General features: G+C 56.6%; 2 protein-coding genes across 4 annotated transcripts; both read right to left on the bottom strand.

The window, feature by feature from the left end:
* Positions 1-988: 988 nt before the first annotated feature.
* CYTH2 (cytohesin 2) lies at positions 989-9,723 on the bottom strand. 3 transcript variants are annotated; one of them, XM_079908795.1, is made up of 12 exons: positions 9,562-9,723; positions 8,602-8,749; positions 8,437-8,503; positions 7,283-7,401; positions 6,257-6,337; positions 5,662-5,774; positions 5,403-5,551; positions 4,769-4,880; positions 1,942-2,018; positions 1,758-1,829; positions 1,505-1,659; positions 989-1,415 (listed from the first exon to the last, which is right to left on the bottom strand). In XM_079908795.1, the coding sequence occupies exons 1-12, from the start codon at positions 9,578-9,580 to the stop codon at positions 1,328-1,330; spliced, it is 1,200 nt and encodes a 399-aa protein (XP_079764921.1). In that variant the 5' UTR covers positions 9,581-9,723; the 3' UTR covers positions 989-1,327. The 3 variants fall into 3 exon arrangements, with proteins under 3 accessions (XP_079764921.1, XP_079764923.1, XP_079764922.1); XM_079908797.1 differs by lacking the exon at positions 9,562-9,723 and adding an exon at positions 9,031-9,118; XM_079908796.1 differs by lacking the exon at positions 9,562-9,723 and having other exon boundaries at positions 1,942-2,020; positions 4,768-4,880; positions 8,631-8,709.
* A 3,597-nt stretch (positions 9,724-13,320) lies between these two features.
* On the bottom strand, positions 13,321-16,578 carry KCNJ14 (potassium inwardly rectifying channel subfamily J member 14; the record flags this gene model as incomplete). Its single annotated transcript, XM_079907834.1, has 2 exons — positions 15,711-16,578; positions 13,321-13,908 (listed from the first exon to the last, which is right to left on the bottom strand). The coding sequence occupies exons 1-2, from the start codon at positions 16,416-16,418 to the stop codon at positions 13,321-13,323; spliced, it is 1,296 nt and encodes a 431-aa protein (XP_079763960.1). The 5' UTR covers positions 16,419-16,578.
* Positions 16,579-18,099: the final 1,521 nt, after the last annotated feature.

Below are 18,099 nucleotides of genomic sequence, written 5' to 3'. Positions count from 1 at the left end.
GAAACCCAACATGGGAGTCTTAAGAAACTACATTTCCCAGGAGACCTCCAGAATGGCTCTCCCGACAGTGGGGCGGCCAGCGCCGCATAGCTTGCTGGGAATTGTAGTCTGGCAGTCTCCCGGGAGGGCTGGGTGCACCACCTTGGAGTTGTTACAGCGATTAGGAGCTTTCACACCCGCTGATGTCTGTGGCCAAGGGCGGGGCCGGGTCAACGCCCGAGACCCGGGATCTTCCACACCCCACTGGCAGCACTCAACAATTAGGAGTTAGATCCCTTGGGGACACGGAGGATAACTGCAGTTCAGGCACGCCCTGGGACGACAGGCTTCCCTTGCAGCAGGGGCTTGGTCCTGGGCCTGTCTGGAGTTGTGGTTTCTCGTACTAAATCCTCCTCAGCTGCAGATCTGGACGTAGGAGAGAGACGGGGTCTCCCAACACCCTTCTCGGGATCCACGTGCTTTTGTTCCTTGGGGACACCACGCACACCCCAAGCTGGAAGGCAAAGGGGGACAAGCCTGGACCTGGGGCTCAAGGGTACCCCACCCCCCAAGGTTTCACCCTCAAAGAATGCGGTCCTTACACTTCTGCAAGCGGTCAGATTCCCGGGAAAGGAGATGTTATAAAAAATGCCGGTTCTCAGCACTACCCCTGCGTGGTGTAAAATGTCTTCCAAAGGATGATCCTCTAGTGGCTGAGAAACCCGGTTCCACTGGCCCAGAGTCCCACCCTCTTGGCCCCAAAGCCCCGCCCCACCTACACTGGTCCCAACCTATTCCCGACACCACTGACCTCTAGCCCAGCCGATCAGATATTATCTGTTGCCCCTCAAAGACCACAAGCCCATGAGAGCAAAGGTGGGATGAGTGTCTGCCCGGCGCCTGGCTGTCAAGTAATGTCTAGAATGAATGGCAGACCTCGTCCCGGAAGCTCTGCATACCTGCATTCTCAGCACCCTTCAGTTCTAATGCAACGCTCACGCCAACCCAGTTAAACTTCTTCCTTTACTCCACCCCCGCGGGCTATGGGTGAAACCAGAACTGAGCCATCCAGGAGACGCCCGGCTCGTTCGGCTGCACGGACAGCACCCTTTCTTCACGCGTTACCAGGCCAGCTCCACCAACCCCAAGAGATGAGGGGTCCGCAGGCCGCGAATGGTTAAATAATTCATAAGATTACCAACAGCGTATTAATTACAAATAATGAAAGAGGAGCTAGAGGAGACGAGTTTTCCAAACGGGGAACCGGGATCCGCAGCCCCAGGGCCCGGGGGTCCGGCCACCCGGGCAGGGCAGCTCCGTAATAAATAATAGAGTTGGGGGCAGGGGGTCAGGGCTGCTCCTGCTTCTTCTTGACGGAAATCCGCTTCTTCCTCGCAGCCAACATCTCATAGAACGGGTCCACGCTCACGGCGGCCCTGCAGAAGGGGCGGGATCCCAGGGTGAGGGCCGAGGGGCCTGGGCCCCCGGCCACCCCCTCCCCAAGGACTCCGGGGCGCAGGCTCACTGGATGGACTTGATCCACTCGTCCTTCTCCTCCTGCGTGGGGGCCGAGATCCGGTACACCATATGGTTCCCCTCAACCACCCGGCCATCTGCCTCTGTCTTGCAGGCTTTGATGAGCTGCCCCTTGTTGTTGCGGATGTAGAGCTCGAAGCAGTTCTGGGTAGACACGAGACGATGGGCAGCTGGGAAGAGCCAGCCCTGGGGACAGGGGAGACCCCCCGACACGGCAGGACGGGGTACAGGGAGGGTCTTACTGGTTTCCGGGGGTCGTCCACCTCGCGGATGCTCAGATTCTCCAAGGGGATGATTCCTCGGGGCTCCTTGTCCTGAGACAACGAGTTTGACCGGATTCAGACTTCCAGTCTCCCCCCAACCCCCCAGCCCCTGCCTCCCGCAGACTCGGGAGTCCGGCCCCCTGCCCCTTGGCCCCGCCCTCACCGTCGTGTACTCAAAATAGTAGAGGCAGTTGTCCGTGAGGATAAACCAGCGCCGCTTCCACGTCTTCACCCGGCCCCCTGGAAGGGAAGGGGGGTAGGGGGCCTGGGCTCAACAGGGGGATGGGACCTCTGGGAGGGCGGGGACGGGGGCGGGTGGGGGGTGAGAGACAGAGCGAGCACAGGGAAGGTGGGGCTGTCAGGGCCTCGGACAGAGCGATGCGTGGGAAGACGAGCAGGACAAGGCGTGATGTCGGGGCCCCGGGAACCGGTCCACCCCCAGCCTGCGGCTCTACACTCTCTAAGCCTGTCTGTCGACTCGGGTCAGGGCCCTCAGCCCCCCAGCTATAGGCCCGAGGCCAGGGCAGCCCCCTCCCCTTGTGTCATGTCGGGGAGCAAGGACGGGCCGGCCTTGTACCTACCTCCTGGGGCAGACAGCGAGAAAGCAGGCAGGACCAGGCGAGAAGGGAAGGCGGAAGAATGGGGTGCCCCCGAGAGCCGCAGGGTTGGGGAGGGAAGGGATGCGCAGGGGGTGGCACAGAGATTGACAGAAACAGCAGAGAGAAACACGCAGAGAAGGAGGGAGGGAGGGAGAGAGAGGGAAGAAAACCAGTTACATCCACATGAGGGAGGAATGGCCTGACCCTCTCCCACCCCGGAAGGCTGAGGATGCTGAACCGCACTGAGGCGGCCAAGAGCACCTCCTGCGCCAGTGCCCAGCTCCGGCCCACCCCCTAGCGTGTATCCCAGGCCAGGAGGGCCTTCCACTGCCACGGTGAAGATGTCTCTGTAGGGAAGTCATCCCCACGAGGCAGAAGACAAAACCCCCAGTCGGTGGGCCAAGGTGGGCTTGGGGACTCATGTCAGCACCAGTACAAACTGGCCGTGTGACCTTAGGACAACCACTTGCCCTCTGTGGACTCCAGTCTAGAGACCCACTCCAGCCCACACCTTCCTGCTTCCAAGTGACCCGCTTCTGGGCTCCCTATGATCCCGCAAGGATTAAACTGCAGTAATAATGACTTCTATTAACCACCTTTGTGAATATAGCCACCACAGATTCCCTTTCCTGTATTTCAGTGTTTAAGAGGTGCCTTCTTCTAATGACCTTGTGACGTGCTCTGGTCAGAGATCTGGGTCCAAGGCCACCTCTGCCCAGTGGCTGCTGGACAGTGACCGAGCCTCAATCTCCTCATCCAAGAAATGGGCAGGATTCCTACTGCTGGGCGCGGTTTGGAAGAGAACCAGTTCCTCAGGAAGCTGCCCCTCCTGCTTTTCCTTCCCACCCACTCACTGCCAGGGGCACCATTTGGCCTTCCTTGAAGAATCTAAATTCCTCCCAGACTCCGCAGACCTCCTTCGGAGCTGATTCAGGAATCCTTCCACCCCAGCAAGTTGTCTGGAAGGAGTGGTTCGCATTTTTTATGCACCAGGGACCTGCTACTGTGGCTGGAGAAGCGATTCCTCCATTTAGGAGCAGAATTCCATGCGGCGGGGGAGGCAGTGTGGATGATGAGATGTGAACGGAGCAAAGTCCTGCCCTGACCCTGTGCCAGGCTGGAAGCTTCCTCTGGGCCCTCCCACTGTCTGGGCTGCCTTCAGTCGATGCCGGACTATAATTCCTCACCAGATTCTCTGTCTCCCTGGGGCAGTCACTCACTGCTCCTCCATTAAAAGGCCACCGCTGGGACTTCCCTGGTGGTGCAGTGGATAAGACTCCACGCTCCCAATGCAAGGGGCCCGGGTTCCATCCCTGGTCAGGGAACTAGATCCCACATGCATGCCGCAACTAAGGAGCTCGCCCGGCGCAGCCAAATTAAAAAAAAAAAAAGCCACCGCTGACCCTCCCAGGGCACCTACTACAACCAGGCCCAGCTCCGAGCCAATGGCTCTCAACCTGGGCCATGCACTGGAACCACCTGGAGAGCTTTCAACATGACTGATGGCCTATCCTGCCCCCAGCAGTCACAAGTCTGTGGACTGGCCATTGCGGTTTTCGGGTGAATCTCTGGGCAGCCAGGGTTGAGAACCACTCCAGTCCTCAGCCAGCTGTACCTGTCAGACCTCCGCTAACTAACCCTGAATTTGCCGGTGCCACGTGTTCCAAGGGTCGCTGGCCCCTGCCCCATCCACCCCATCGGGGCCAGGGGCTCCCGATTCACCTAAGCCAGCCTGGGTGCGGCCCCGCCCCACACCAGGAACCAATCCAACCAGCTGAGAAGTCCACCGGGGTACTCTGAGACCCTTTTCCTCATTTCTGCAGGCTCTTTTCTGACTAAGGGAGATGTTCTGGGGAGGTACGACGCCCCTAGAACAGCCACTACGCTACTGGGCTGATAAGGAGGTAACATACCATGGGGATAAATGCAAGAGTGTCATAGTCGGTCTGCCTCGGACCCCCAGGAGTTCCCTCCAAGTGAGGTAACAGGCTCCCAGGCATCCCAACCCCTTGGGCTATTTTCTGTTCACTACAGCTGAGAGCATCCCGAGTGAACACTCTCCCCCCAGATGGGGACTGGGCGATCTGGTTCTCGGCTGTGTCCTCAGTGCCTAAACCAGGGCCTGGCACAAAGAAGGGGTTCCGTAAACATGCATGGGTGAACACAAGGGGTTAGGGAGCGCTGAATACAAGCCCGGCCCTGGGCTTGGGCCCGGCACACAGGGCTGAACTCATTTTCGGCCCATTTTTCAGATGTGGAAACTGAGGTTCAGAGAGGTGGAATCGCTGGCCTAAGGTCACATAGCGGGTATGTGAGAAGCTGAGTCCACAGCCTGGGACCCACTAACCTCCCCCCTGCAGAGGCAGCCAGCAGAGTCAGCAAGGGACGTACCCAGCTTAAGGAGCCAGCCCTCCCGGTCCGGGTTGAAGAAGGTGTGGGTCAGATCATTCCCATCATCCTCAGGAATCTTGAAGGGCTCATTTCGGATGCTGTCGTAGAGGTTCTGAGGGGCGAAGGCATGGTCAGCAATCCCAGGCTCCTGGGACCCTCCCAGGGCTACCTGGCAGTGGGGAGGGGGCTCCAGCAACCAGGGAGCCAATGAGACCATGGGTGGGACGGCAGATGGGATGGTGCAGGGAGGGAGGAGGCCGGGAGAAAAGGGAAGCAGAAGGCAGAAGAGTGGAGGGAGCCCCAGGGAGGAGAAAGAGGAGGAAAGATTAAAAAAATATGTGGAAACACAGACATAGGAAGAGCTGCTAGGTTCTGAGAGAGACCGACAGGCAGGTGGAGAATGGGACACACCAAGACCCTGAAAGAGTCACAGAGCCAGAGAGAGACAAGACAGCCAGCCAGAGAGAGAGAAAGAGGAAAGAAATGGACATGCTGGCATGACCACGCTGTCCACGGGCGAGACGATGATCCCGGGTGGGGAGCTCAGGCACTAGGAGACCCGCAGGGAGGAGGGTCTGCGGCAGGAAGAGGGACAGGGCTGAGGGCGCTGGGGGAGGGGGAGGGGGGGCCTGACCCTGAGCAGCTCCTCAGGCAGGTCCCCGCCCTCATTGATGCCCCGGTTCATGGCCACAAAGCGCTCCAGGCCCGGCTTGTCCCGGACGTTGGGGTTGTGAAGGCTGGTGTTCAGCATGATCACGGCGAAGGACAGCACGTAGCACGTGTCTGCATTGGACAGTCAGGGGGTGATGACTGGGGCATATGGGCCCCCAGGACCCGAGAGGTCAAGCCCCCAGCTCCCTCCTTCCCCAGGACCCAGCAGCCTGCGCCCCCACCTGTGGACTGGAAAACCCCCGGGTTGCACAGGCAGTAGCGCTGGGCAAAGGCTTCCATCATCCGATCAATCTTCTGGGCTTCTCCAGGGAGGCGGAAGCTCCAGAGGAACTGCCTGCGTCAGAGAGGGGCCGGGTGTCGATGCCAGGACTGGCAGGACCCGCTCCCCACTCTCAGTCCCCGTGATAGGAACTGGCCAATGAGAGCTCCACGCTTGTGGCCAATCTGACCACTGAGCATCGGCCATGAGACTTTTGGTGGATTTATATGGAAACACCCTCCTTCTTTCTACTAAGGTTGCTGAACGGGTCTGATGGTTGCTAGGGCCTTCTGCTATCATGTGGGAGGAGGGTCTGTGGCGAGCAATGCCCACACCATGGGGAGCACAATCAAGAGAAAGAGAAAGTTGTCCTTCTGACAGCATTTGAGCACCTGGATACAGGTATGCCGGGAGGAAGCCCCACCGTGGACTTTGGTGTCATGTAAAGGCAATCCATTCCCTAATTTTTGTTGCTGTTTTGTTCTGAGTAGGGATCATCACTTGGAAAGAAAGCCCTGACAGGCACCCTCCTGCCCTCCCAGCCTCGTCCCTCTCACCTGAGGGCCTGCACCAGATTGAGGTCGGTGAACTCATGCAGATCCACGAAGGCGTGGAGCACTGCCAGGTTCAGCTCTTCCCTGAGAGGACAGGGACAAAGTCACGTGCAGGAAGGGGCGTGGGGAGGTGGGCGTGGACAGGAGGCGAAGGAGTGGGGAGGCTGCGCCCCCTCTTCTGCACAGAGGCTACCCCTGTAGCCGGTGAAAGTTTTGGCCAAGCCCCCATCACAGGCCTGGCACCAGGGCAGGGAAACTCAGAAGGCTCTTGGGAGGACTGTCTGCCTCGAGAACCCTGGTGTGGCTGGACCTCTATTCAGTGGGGAGAAATGCAGCAAACACGTGCTCTGCTGGCCATCACCTCTCTCCGATGAGCCCCAGGTTCCACAGATGCCCTGTGGAGATGGTCCCCCATCCCCCATAGGTCCATGGACAATCCCAGTGCACTACAGATGTCCACAAAACGATCCCCACAATGCCAGATACCCGGACCATCTCCATGCAGTCCAGATGTCCACAGACAATCCCCAGAAATCTAGAGGTGACCCCCAGACTCCCCAAACAGTCCCTATGCACCCCAGATGTCCACAGACGGTCTCTGTACTGCAGATATCCAGAAAGTTCCACACACCCTAGATGTCCACACAATCCCTAAGCATCCCAGCCCGTCCCGTGCCCCACTTCCTAGCGGTCCACATCATTCCCATGCACACCAGTTGTCTACACACCATTCTCACGCTCCCACGCCACCCACAGATGTTCTCCACTGTCCCCAGACCTAAATGGAAGGTCCCCACATTGCCCAGATGTCCACAAAGGTCCCACACCCCCCAGACGCTCACAGATGGTCCCCAGGTTCCCCAGAAGGTCCCAGGCTCCCCCAGACTCCTGTCAGCCCATTTTGTCAAAATCCAGTCCCAAGGCTGATCTATCAGGGCCTCTTCTCGGGAGGAGTTGGGTGCATGGGGCCGAGGTGAGAAGCCAAGCAGGAGGTGGGGGGGGGCGGGGGGGGAAGGGGGCAGGTCTCACCTCTCCCCCAGGTAGTCCCCGATGGCCGTCTTGTTCAGGCCTTCGCCCTTGTACAGGAAGCGGGCGATCTCCTCGGGTGTGTTCTGCAGAAGTTCATTCTCCACCAGGAACTGGATCCCCTGGGGGGTGGGAGCTGGGTCTCAGGGCTGGGTACTCAGAAAGCCATGCCCCTCCCCCCACATCCTCAGAAACCAGAGCCTCCAAAGCCACCCCCACCCTCAACGGAGTGGGGCCGAGTTTTACTTTCAGGCTTTTCCCAGGTCCTTAAATACCATCCGTCCCACGTCTTAGCCTTTGCATCTACTGTTCCCTCTGCCTTTGCCTGGTTAATTCCAGCCCCCGCCCCGGAAGCAGGGTCTGGCAAGGAACAGCAGCTCCATGAATGTTTGCTGAATGACTGAACAAACTACCATTGCTTTGGACAAGAAGAATAAAGTTGGAAACTGTTAGTAGACAGCAGTCCACCAAGGGCTGTGAGGGCCAAGCCTCAGGCTGGACTAAGGCTTTCTCAGGCTCTCCTGATGCCACGAGGACCACCACTGTGGCTATCTCACTCTGGATCATGGTATCCATGTCTAGGGGCTCCCTGAGGGCAAGGCAGGGTCAAACTCTTCTCTGGGTCCTCAGCATTGCCTAGCAGAGGGGCAGGCCCGAGGGAGGCCTCAGGAAATGGGTGTAAAATGAATGACTGAATGAACGAACAAACATCTTTCCTCCACCTGGTGAATACTAACTCATCCTTCAAACTTGACCCGAATATACCCTCCTCAGGGAAGCCCTCCTTGATGCCACCAGGCTTGCTGCCCTGAGTGTCCACAGCCCTGGTACCTCTCTCTCTCTCTGTCATGGCACTCGTCAACACTCTTCTGTACACATCTCTGTCCATATTCCCTACCAGACTCAATCGAGCTCCCCCTGGGGACTCCAGGTGACAACAGAAGTGGGCCCTAGAATATGAGCAAAAAGGGGAAGAAGACCCCCCCGGGCGGAAGTTCCAGCCCAGGAACAAATGCAGCCAATATCTGAATCCAGGGATCAGGACCACGTCCGTGCACCTAAGGTAGACCTTTAACCACCATACTTCTGAACAGAGATGCCAGAATTCCCCGTCTGGATGTCTGCCTGGCTGATCCCAGCCCTGTGGCCCCAAGCACCTTTTTGGGGTCCATATTGAACTTCTTCCTGCCCATTGCCATCTTCCGGTTCCGTTGCAAGGTCTTGCTGCAGGGACAGAGAACGGAGGGTGGAGGGTCAATGCCTGGGCATCCCTGGCCCTGGCCTGGCCTCGTGACCCCCAGGTTCCCTGCCCCAGCCCTCACCTGCCCTCATTGGCCTCCAGACCCTCCACCTCGCTCATGGCTTCGCTGAGCTCCTCGCGCAGGCGCTGGATCTCCACCAGCAGCTCCTGCTTCCGCCGCCGGATGTTCTCCAGCTCCATCCGCTCCTCCGGAGTCAGGTCCGGGGGTTCTGGAGGAGGGGATCAGGGGTAGGAGGTCAGTTCTGGGGACTGGGAGCGTGGACTTCTGAAATCTGGGGGAGGACAGGGCTCCTAGGTTCGGGGGCAGGAGGAGAATGAGAGTCCAGCCTCCTGTCTACTGGAAGACGGGGTACAGCCTGGACTCCTCAGTCCAGGGGACGAAGGGCTAGGAACTTAGACTCTTTAGTCCTAGGGGAGAAGGGGACTGGGAGCCTGAACTCTTAGGTCTGTGGGGAAAAAAGGGCTGGAAGCTTGAACTTCGGTCCATTACTTGAAAGGAGGCTGAGGCCTTGGTTTTCTGCCTCCATTCTTGGCGAGGTAGCTGTGGATCTGGGTGTCCGGACTCCTGGGTCCATGGAAAGTAACTATGGCAGGCGAAGCTGATGACAGCTTGCAAGAGTTGAGGAAGGGGGCGGGGCATCGAAGGCCCCCGTCCCCGCCTTAGCGGAATCTGTAGCCCCCAAGATCTCTCCTCACCCCAGCGTCCCCAAAAGCCCCCTCCCCTCTCCCAGCAGGCACTGGGCTCGCCCGGCCCCTCCAGAGGGAATGGTTCCTCCCCGGCCTCGCCTCCGCCGCTCCCACCCCCTCCCGCTGCCACCGGAAACAGGCTCGGCCCAAACAATGGCCTGGAACGCCCCACTCTCCTGCCCCGCCGGAAGCCCGTCCCGTGCCCCACAAAAGCGAAGTGACGACGGAGCCGAACAGCTTCGCAGGGCGCGCGCCGGGAAGAACGCTCGCGGCAGAAGGCTGGGGCCGAAACGCTCCATCCGCTCCCAGACGGCCCCGCCCCTCCCCGACTTACCATAGACACCGTCCTCCATGGCGGCTAGGAAGGCCCGCGGGGAGTCCGGGGCGGTCCCGCCGGTCGGGCCTGGATCCGCGTTGGCCCGCGGGCTCGGGTGAGCCCGCTCAAACGCCCCGGGAGCCACCGCCGCCTCCTCAGCGCCAGTCCTCAGCGCTGAAAAGACTCTCCCTTCGCCTCCCAACCGCCCCGCCAGTAGGGACCGCCCCTCGTTTTGACACCGCCAAATCCACGGCGGGCCCTCTCGTCTGCTCCGCCTCCGATACCGAAGAATCGTCCTCCAGGGCCAATAGACGCGCAAGGAGTAGACGTAGCAATGTCCGGCCGGAGGTAGACGGTCTGTGGGGCCAATCGAAGTGCGAGCAGGGGCCGGGCCCCGCCTCCGAAACTAAAGAAGGCTCTTGGCTGGCTTGCTTACCAATGAGAAGCCTCGGAAAGGAGTTGCGTGGAGGTGGGACTAAGCAGAAGCAGAGAGAACTACGCCTGCGCAAGGGCTCTGGGCCCTAGGATACCAGGTCAACTGAGCCCCGCCTCTAGCAATACGTTGCTAGGGGGCGGCCCTTTGTTGGGCTTGTTGCCAGGGGGCGGGGCCACGACCCTAGGTTATTTCCGTGAGCCACACCTCCTAGCCGGCCCAGCTGGCTTTTGACTGCAGCGGTTGCCACGCAACCGGGAGTAGCTTTGGCTCAGCTTTCTTTTGGCTTCCTTCCTCCGGGTACTGGCTCCTCCGATCTCCAGACCCATTTCTTACCCTCTCCCTTGACCTCCCCATCCACCTCAGCCTCTTCAGAGTCAAGGAGTGGTGAAACAAAAGACTTATTTTTTTCTTCCAAATGCTGCGCTTTTTAGTCTCAGTCGTGGAGAACGGGACAACAGAGGAAGGCCAAATACAGTGAAAGCACAGGCTCCGCCTTCCTGCCTCAGGCTGCCTCTCAGTCTCCTCTCTCTCTCCCCAAAAGTCCTCCCCTTATTTTAGCATCCTTCTCCGCTACAATTCCCCTTTCCTCAGCATCCTCCCACCTCTGATTCCTTCCCTCTTCTCAGAGTCCTTTCTGTCTTCTGTGACTCGCTTCCCCCTCCTCTCATACTCTTGCTCTTAAAATCCTCCCTCCTCTCCAAGTTCTCTCGCATCTGAGGACATTTCCCCTCCCCCACCTTTCATTCCCATTCCTTGCAGGCAAAGCGCGTGCAGGGGTCTGGCTCGGAAGGAGATATTGGGCACCCCCGAAACGGGCAGGTCCCTTATCAGGTCTGAGGTGGTGTCTGGGCCTGGTCCTCACTCGCCTTCCCTGAGCTAGGCAGGTGGGGACACATTCCGGGACAGGACCTGGTTAAGCTGACAGATTAGCCACGGAGCCTCCTAATCCCCTCAGTGACCTTTATGAGTGGCTCAAGCTCTGCCCTCCCTAGCAGGAACCCAGGTTGCACCAGCCCTGACCCCACTCTCTCTCCTTCCAAACAGAACCCTTTTCCTGTCCCTTCACCCCCAACTTAACACCCTTCTTCATGCCTGGGTTTCCTTTGCCCCCGATACCTACCCCAGCCACCCTGAGCTGGGGTAGCAGCCAGCTAATTAATCCCATCCGGTTATTATGTGGGGATTCTTCAGGATAAAGGGAGGTGGGGAAACCAGAAGGGGGACCTGGGTTGATGCAGCACTGGGGCAGGCTGATGGGTAATGACAGTGCCTGCCCTCAGTCCTGGGACACAGGGGTGGGAACGTGTCCTCCCTGGCACTGGCTCCTTCTGCGGCTGGCTTCTAGCCTGCTGGGCACTTAGGTAGATAGCAGCATGGGCAGGGGCCAGATCCAAGGACCTGTATGTACCCCAGAAGCACACTCCCAGACACACCATTCCATCACAGGGCTCCCAATGATCTAATCTGGGGGACAAGTCTCCCCCTAAATACATACATTCCCCTGACATTCAGAGGTACCTCCTCCTTCCCCTGCCCCCAAGCTGGACCAGAGAGGAGGTGATTCTGGCCCTGAGCCACAACCCTCCCTCCCCCTTGCCTGCCCTGTCATTCAGACATCCAGGTTCAGACCTGGCCTCTGAGAGCATCTCCCATCCCTGTTGCCCCCAGAAGACCAGGCATTCCAGCACCAGGGAGAGCTAGGGTATCTCTAGGACCCTCACCCCCATCCAACGCTCAGTGAAGTGAGGAATCATCCTCAGGGAAAGGCCCTTGGCGAACTTCAAGTTCCAATACCTCGTTTTTACAGATGGGGAAACTGAGATGAGGAGAAGGGCGTGATTTGCTCAAAGTCACACAGTTAGTTGAGGCAGAGCTGGGGTCTAGAGCAAAGCTTCCTGGATCTTTGTAAAGCACTCCATTCCACTAACTCAAGCTCAATTTCTAACCCTACTGTAGGAACACAGGAAAAAATAGATAGATATCTTTATTTATATTATATATATATAATACACATATGTATAACATCTTTAAGAAATAGACACACATCACTAGGTGGAAGATTCCAGAGCACTGCAGATTCACCAGCCTTGGGCCTCTCCCTTCCCTTGCCCAATAACTAGCCCTGTCACCCACAGGGTCTCACCCGAGCCCTCACCTTCTAGGTCAGCCCAGCAGTGCTGCCCGTCAAGTCCCGAGTCCACCTCCTCAAACTGCCAAGTTCTAGGAGCTGATTAGAACTTCCGGGTTTTGATAACGGACAACTCTGGATCCCTGGAGCCTTGATTCCTTTTGGCATTACAGAACCACAAAGCAGTCATCTATCCTCATTGAGAGTTTCCACTCCACTGGGCAAACTGCAACCAGCACACCTCAGACATCAGAACTGCCAATCCTTCCCTGACTCTGTGATCAATCTAGAGCCACAGAATCTTGATTCCTTTGGACATTCTAGAATGGCACTTAAAAAAGACACAAAGCCTGTGGATCATGTAGAGCGTTGATGCTCCCCCTCGGTTCGATGTTCTAGAGCCAGTGGTCTGGAGTTATCGCCTATCAAGAACTCCCAATCTGTCACTTTAGTCCTTCTAGACCCACAGACTCTCCAATTGTTTTGTGCATTCTAGAAACATAACTCTTTAGTTTCTGGAGTAGTCCAATCTCTGGTCACAGCTGTTCTAGAATCCCCAGTGCTTGCCTCTGTGGTCAATCTGTATTCACAGAATCTCAACACTGGGGTTTTCTGCAACCGCAAAGTCTTTTCCTGACTTGCAGTCAACATTCCTTGTCATTGGTCAATCAATATAGTCTTGAATTCTTGGGGCATTCCATAACTTTCCCTCCTTAGGTCGTCTAGAAAAAATGACTTGCTATGTGGTTGGCTGAGTCGAAAAGAAACAGTCCCTTGAATCTTAGGTCAATTCAGACCAACAAATTCTTCATCTCTGCTGCTGCTTGAGAACAGATGACTTCTTCCCCTGGAGGTGGGCTGTACGATCATTTCATGATCCTGCTTGACAAACCAAACCAGCCACCTAGAGGAATCTAGAAATACCAGTCCTTGCCTCTTCGGTGGTCTAGAATTCTGGATCCCTTATCTCTGGGGAGACTCAGGAATTGGGCTGACAAAGGGGTCTCAGGAGGGAGCACAGAATTCAGAGGAATTAAGGTCCAGTATGTTCATTGGTAGGTCCACTAGATGTGGCAGAATATCACCAGCTAATAATTTACCCAGCAGGCCTGTTGGTCTTAGGAAACACCTGCTCTCATCCCAGGAGAGGGCCCAATCTCTCCATCTTGCTACCTCTGGGAAAGGGGTACAAATAGGGGGGTACCAGCTTGTATCATGGGGGCAAGGTCAGCGCCAGGGTTGGTGTGAGTACTCGGGGGCTGGCAGCCCTGTCTTCTGCCTCTGCCGCATCCCCCTCCTCTTCCTCCTCTTCCTCGTGGCAGCAACTCAGAGCAAGTTCATTCTCATAGCAAAACGCTGCAAGAGAGCCGGGGAAGCCAGACTTGGGGCTGTGGGAAGCACGCTCTGCCCGTTCGTCCAGCTCCTTGGCGCTGCAGACGGGTGTCCCTGGGACCTCGTAAGTGCGATGGAAGTGGCGATAGTCAACCTCGTACTGGGAGCCACGCTGGAAGAGGACCGGCTCAAAACGATGTCCCCAGAGCAGCTCACCAGGGAGGTAGGAAGAGCGACACTGTGTGGTCATAGCTGTGGCCTCGACCATGCCCTCAAGAATGACCACCAGCTCAAAGTCAGCCCGGGCCAGCTCGGCGCGCCCTAGTTCATACAGAGGACTGGCGGAGTCGATCTCATGCACGATGGTGATGGGAGACACAAGGAAGATGCGATCGGTACCACCATCGAAGCCCACGTCCACATCCTGGTGGTCCAGCGGTATGTACTCACCCTCCGGGGTCACGCGAGGCTGTAGCAAAAGGCGAGTGGCCAAAGACAGACATTAGGGAGCAGAGAGATAAATGGAGACAGAGACAGCGAGAGGAGGGGAGAGAGATGCAGAGAAAGAGGAGGGCAGAGACCAGTAGGTGTTGGGGTGTGGGGAGAACATGGACCCAGAGAGAGGGGGATGGTAAGCCAGAAAGAGAGAAGGACAGAGACCCAGAGAGAGGGAGATGGAGGTCCAGGGAGGAGAGGACAGAGGCCCAGAGACTCAGACAGGGATTGAGGAAAGAAATCCGAGAAAGACAGGGGAGAGAAAAAGAGAGGGACAGAATGACATTCACATAGACCCACAGAAATCAGCAAGACAGAAACGGAGTTAAAGAGACAACAGAAGATAAGAATGACATCCAACCAGCAATTGGAGAAGGAGGAGAGGGATAGAGAAATGGCTTTCAATATATGGCCAGAGAAAGATAAACCAGCATGGCAATCTAGGTCCAACAGCCTATGTTTCACCACTGCCTCAGGCTGGCCTCTGGGCTATCTACCCACACCCCCAAACCAACTGCCTCCATCCCCTTGTGTGTCTGTGTATTTGTGTGGGGTGGGGGCCTAAGCCCCGGCCAGGTGTTGGCAGTTTCACCCCATCTACCCACTGGTTCCATACCCATTTCCCAGGCCATGTCAGCACCCCAAAGACTTCTGGGAGAGACAGTGTCCCTCCTGGTCGTGAATCCTGGTGTTTCAGTCAAGCAGGAGACAGAGGTGGGGGGCTGGGGACTCCTTCTCTTGCCACTGTCTCCGAGAGCCCCCAGAGGCTGCTGGGAGTTGTAGTTCCCACCACAACCCCGTCCTCCCTCTCACCCCAGTCCAGCCCCAGACCAGAGTTCTTAAATGTCTTTACTTGCAAGGCAAGGGCAGCTGCTGCCCCAGAATTTGCTTGGGCGGTTTGACCACAATTCTAGAAACACAATTCTAAGGCACCTTCATCAGGGCGCTGGAAGGAGTCGCTGCCCCAGGGACCAATGGGAATTGTAGTTTTTTGTTTGTTTTGGGTTTGTTTTTGTTTGTTTGGTGAGACGCTAAAATTCAAGAGTTTCCCAAACACTGCCCTGTACTTCTCTGAGCAGGAGGCTGGTGGGAGAGTCTGGGCCCCTGAGGTGGGGAATGAAGTCTCTCACAAATGATGCCCAGAGGCCATGGAGAATTGTGTTCCCTGACTCTGCAGGTGTGAGTTGAGTTGCACCCCGTCCTCGGGCCTACATCTCCCACAAGCCCATAGGGGTCTGGCCTCAGTCACAGGTCTCTCTCTGTACCACAATATCTGCTGAGAATCGTAAACCTGAGCCGTGGTTTACACCACCCACAAAACTACAACGCCTCCTCAGACCACCCCAGGTGGGCAATTTCCCTGCCCCCAGAAGCTTCTGGGAATTGTAGTTCAGAGCCTTTACCGTCCAGGCGTGGACCTCGCAGGTCTGGATTTCCCACAATTCGATAGAGGGCCCATCCTCAATCCACAGGGAGCTCCATAAGTCTCAACATCTGTCTGAAGTCTAGGCCTCCAGGAAGAAATGATCAGAGACCTTTCCCTTGGGTTTACATCTACAGCATCTCGGGGAGCCATCCTCAGCCCACAAGGTGGGGCGGAAGGGGCCCTGCCCCCAGGAGGCTGCTGGGAATTGTAGTCCAGATCCCCTCCAGGCTCCACGCACACCTGTCCCTTAGACCTACAACTCCCACCATCCCCCAGGACACCTACCCCCCGAACTCGTGAAAGGGCCCGCCCACCAGGGGGCGTGGTCTCCCGCCGGGACTGTCTCGCACCTGCAGCAGCTGGGCCCGCACGTGGGCCTCGACGAGGTGGCTGCGGCGCAGGTTGCCGACGCGCCACATGAGGCAGAGGCGGCGGTCGCGCAGCGCCACGACGGCGTTCTCGCTGAAGATCAGTGTCTCGTTGCGCTTCTTGGGCTTGGCCATCTTGGCCATGACGGCGCCCACGACAAAGGCGTCCAGCACGCAACCGGCGATGCACTGCAGCACCACAGCGGCCACGGCGGCCGGACACTCCTCGGTGACGCTGCGCACGCCGTAGCCAATGGACGTCTGCGTCTCCAGCGCGAAGAGGAAGGCGGCCAAGAAGCTAGCCACCTGCGAGAAGCAGGGGGCGGTTGGCGGTGGGGCAGCCAGGTCGCCGTGCAGGGAGGCGATGAGCCAGAAGGCCAGGCCGAAGAGCAGCCAGGAGGCGAGGAAGGAGCAGGAGAAGAGCAGGCACATCCAGCGCCAGCGCACGTCCACGCACGTGGTGAACAGGTCGCTCAGGTAGCGCGCGCCCTGGCCGCCCAGGTTCACGAAGCGCACGTTGCAGTGCCCGTCCTTCTTGACGAAGCGCCCGCGGCGCCGCCCCACTTGCGACTGCGCTGGCGCCCACCCGTTGCGGCACAACTCGGGCCCGGCCTGCTCCTCATCTCCCGCCCGATTGTTCGCCGACTCCAGGGCGCCGCTCAGGCGGCGCAGGGCCCTGGCCAGGCCCATTGGGCGGGGACACCCCCTCCACTTGGCCTAGCGGGGGGCGGGCGCCCCGAACCTGCGGGGACAAGAAACGGGCAGCCACGTCAGGGCTGCCGGAAATGGGGGAGCTCATTGGCCATCATGCTCCCTGGGCCTTAGTGGCCTCATCTGGCAAATGGGTGGAAAATCAGAACAGTACAGCATCAACACTGGTGGGGGAATTCCCTGGCAGTCCAGTGGTTAGGACCGTGCGCCTTCACTGCCAAGGGCGCAGGTTCCATCCCTGGTCGAGGAACTAAGATCCTGCAGGCCGCACAGCGCGGCCAAAGCAAACAAACAAAAACACTGATGGTAATACTATAGGAGATGGTTGTGTAGCAACAACAGGAACACAACTATAGCCATAGCAATACTGTGTTACAGCAAGCACTACAGTAACTAGAGCGGACATTTATACAGCACCAGACACTGTTGTGAGCACTTTACATAAATTTAGATATTTGAACCTCAACAATGTAGACGTTATCAGCCCCATTTTACAGATGAGGAAACAGGTACAGAAATAAGCTGGGATTTGAGTGCTAGCAGTCCAGCTCTGGAGTCCATGCTCATAAAATAAAGACTAAGCGGTCACAAAGAAAACAAACTTACGGTTACCAAAGGGGAAAGGGGCAGGTGGGGGTGGTGGATAAAATAGGAGTTTGGGATTAACAGATACACACTACTATATATAAAAGAGATAAACAACAAGGACCTACTATATAGCACAGGGAACTATATTCAATATCTTATAATAACCTATAATGGAAAAGAATCTGAAAAACTATACATATATAACTGAATCACGGCTGTACATCTGAAACTAATACAATATTGTAAATCAACTATACTGCAATAAAAATTTTAAAAATTAAAAAAAAAAGGGCTTCCCTGGTGGCGCAGTGGTTGGGAGTCCGATGGCCGATGCAGGGGACGTGGGTTTGTGCCCCGGTCCGGGAGGATACCACATGCCGTGGAGCGGCTGGGCCCGTGGGCCATGGCCGCTGAGCCTGTGCGCCCGGGGCCTGTGCTCCACAACGGGAGAGGCCACAGCAGTGAGAGGCCCGCGTACCGCAAAAAAAATAAAATAAAATAAAAAAAGACTAAGTGGTAACTGCTGCTGTGACTCCAGCTTGGAGAGATGAGACCGGGCTCTGAGGTCACCTATAGCTCAAAGCTCAGAAGGCACAAGCAACAGAAGGGAAAAAAAAAGATAACTTGAACTTCATCAAAATTAAAAACTCTTGTGCTTCCAAGGACACTAAGATGAAAGTGAAAAGACAACCCACTAATGGGAAAAAATAGTTGCAAATCGTATCTAAGAAATTTGTATCTAAAACATATAAAGAGCCCTTATAACTCAATAAGAAAAAGCCCAATTTTAAAATGGGCAAAGGATCTGAATAGGCATTTTTCCAAAAAGATATACAGTTGACCCTTGAACAACATGGGTTTGAACTGCAAGGGTCCACTTATACACAGATTTTTTTCAATAAATACTACAATAGTACTACATGGTCTGCAGTTTGTTGAATCCTTGGATTCAGAACCATGGATACAGAGGACCAACTCTAAAGTTATACTCATATTTTCTACTGTGCAGAGGGTCAGCACCCCTAACCTCCATGTTTTTCAAGGGTCAACTGTACAAATAGTCAATAAGTAT

This window comes from Stenella coeruleoalba (assembly GCF_951394435.1).
Source record: "Stenella coeruleoalba genome assembly, chromosome: 20".
NCBI classification, from domain to species: Eukaryota; Metazoa; Chordata; class Mammalia; order Artiodactyla; family Delphinidae; genus Stenella; species Stenella coeruleoalba.
Note: the sequence above shows the minus strand (reverse complement) of the source record. Positions and strands in the feature narration are given on the sequence as shown.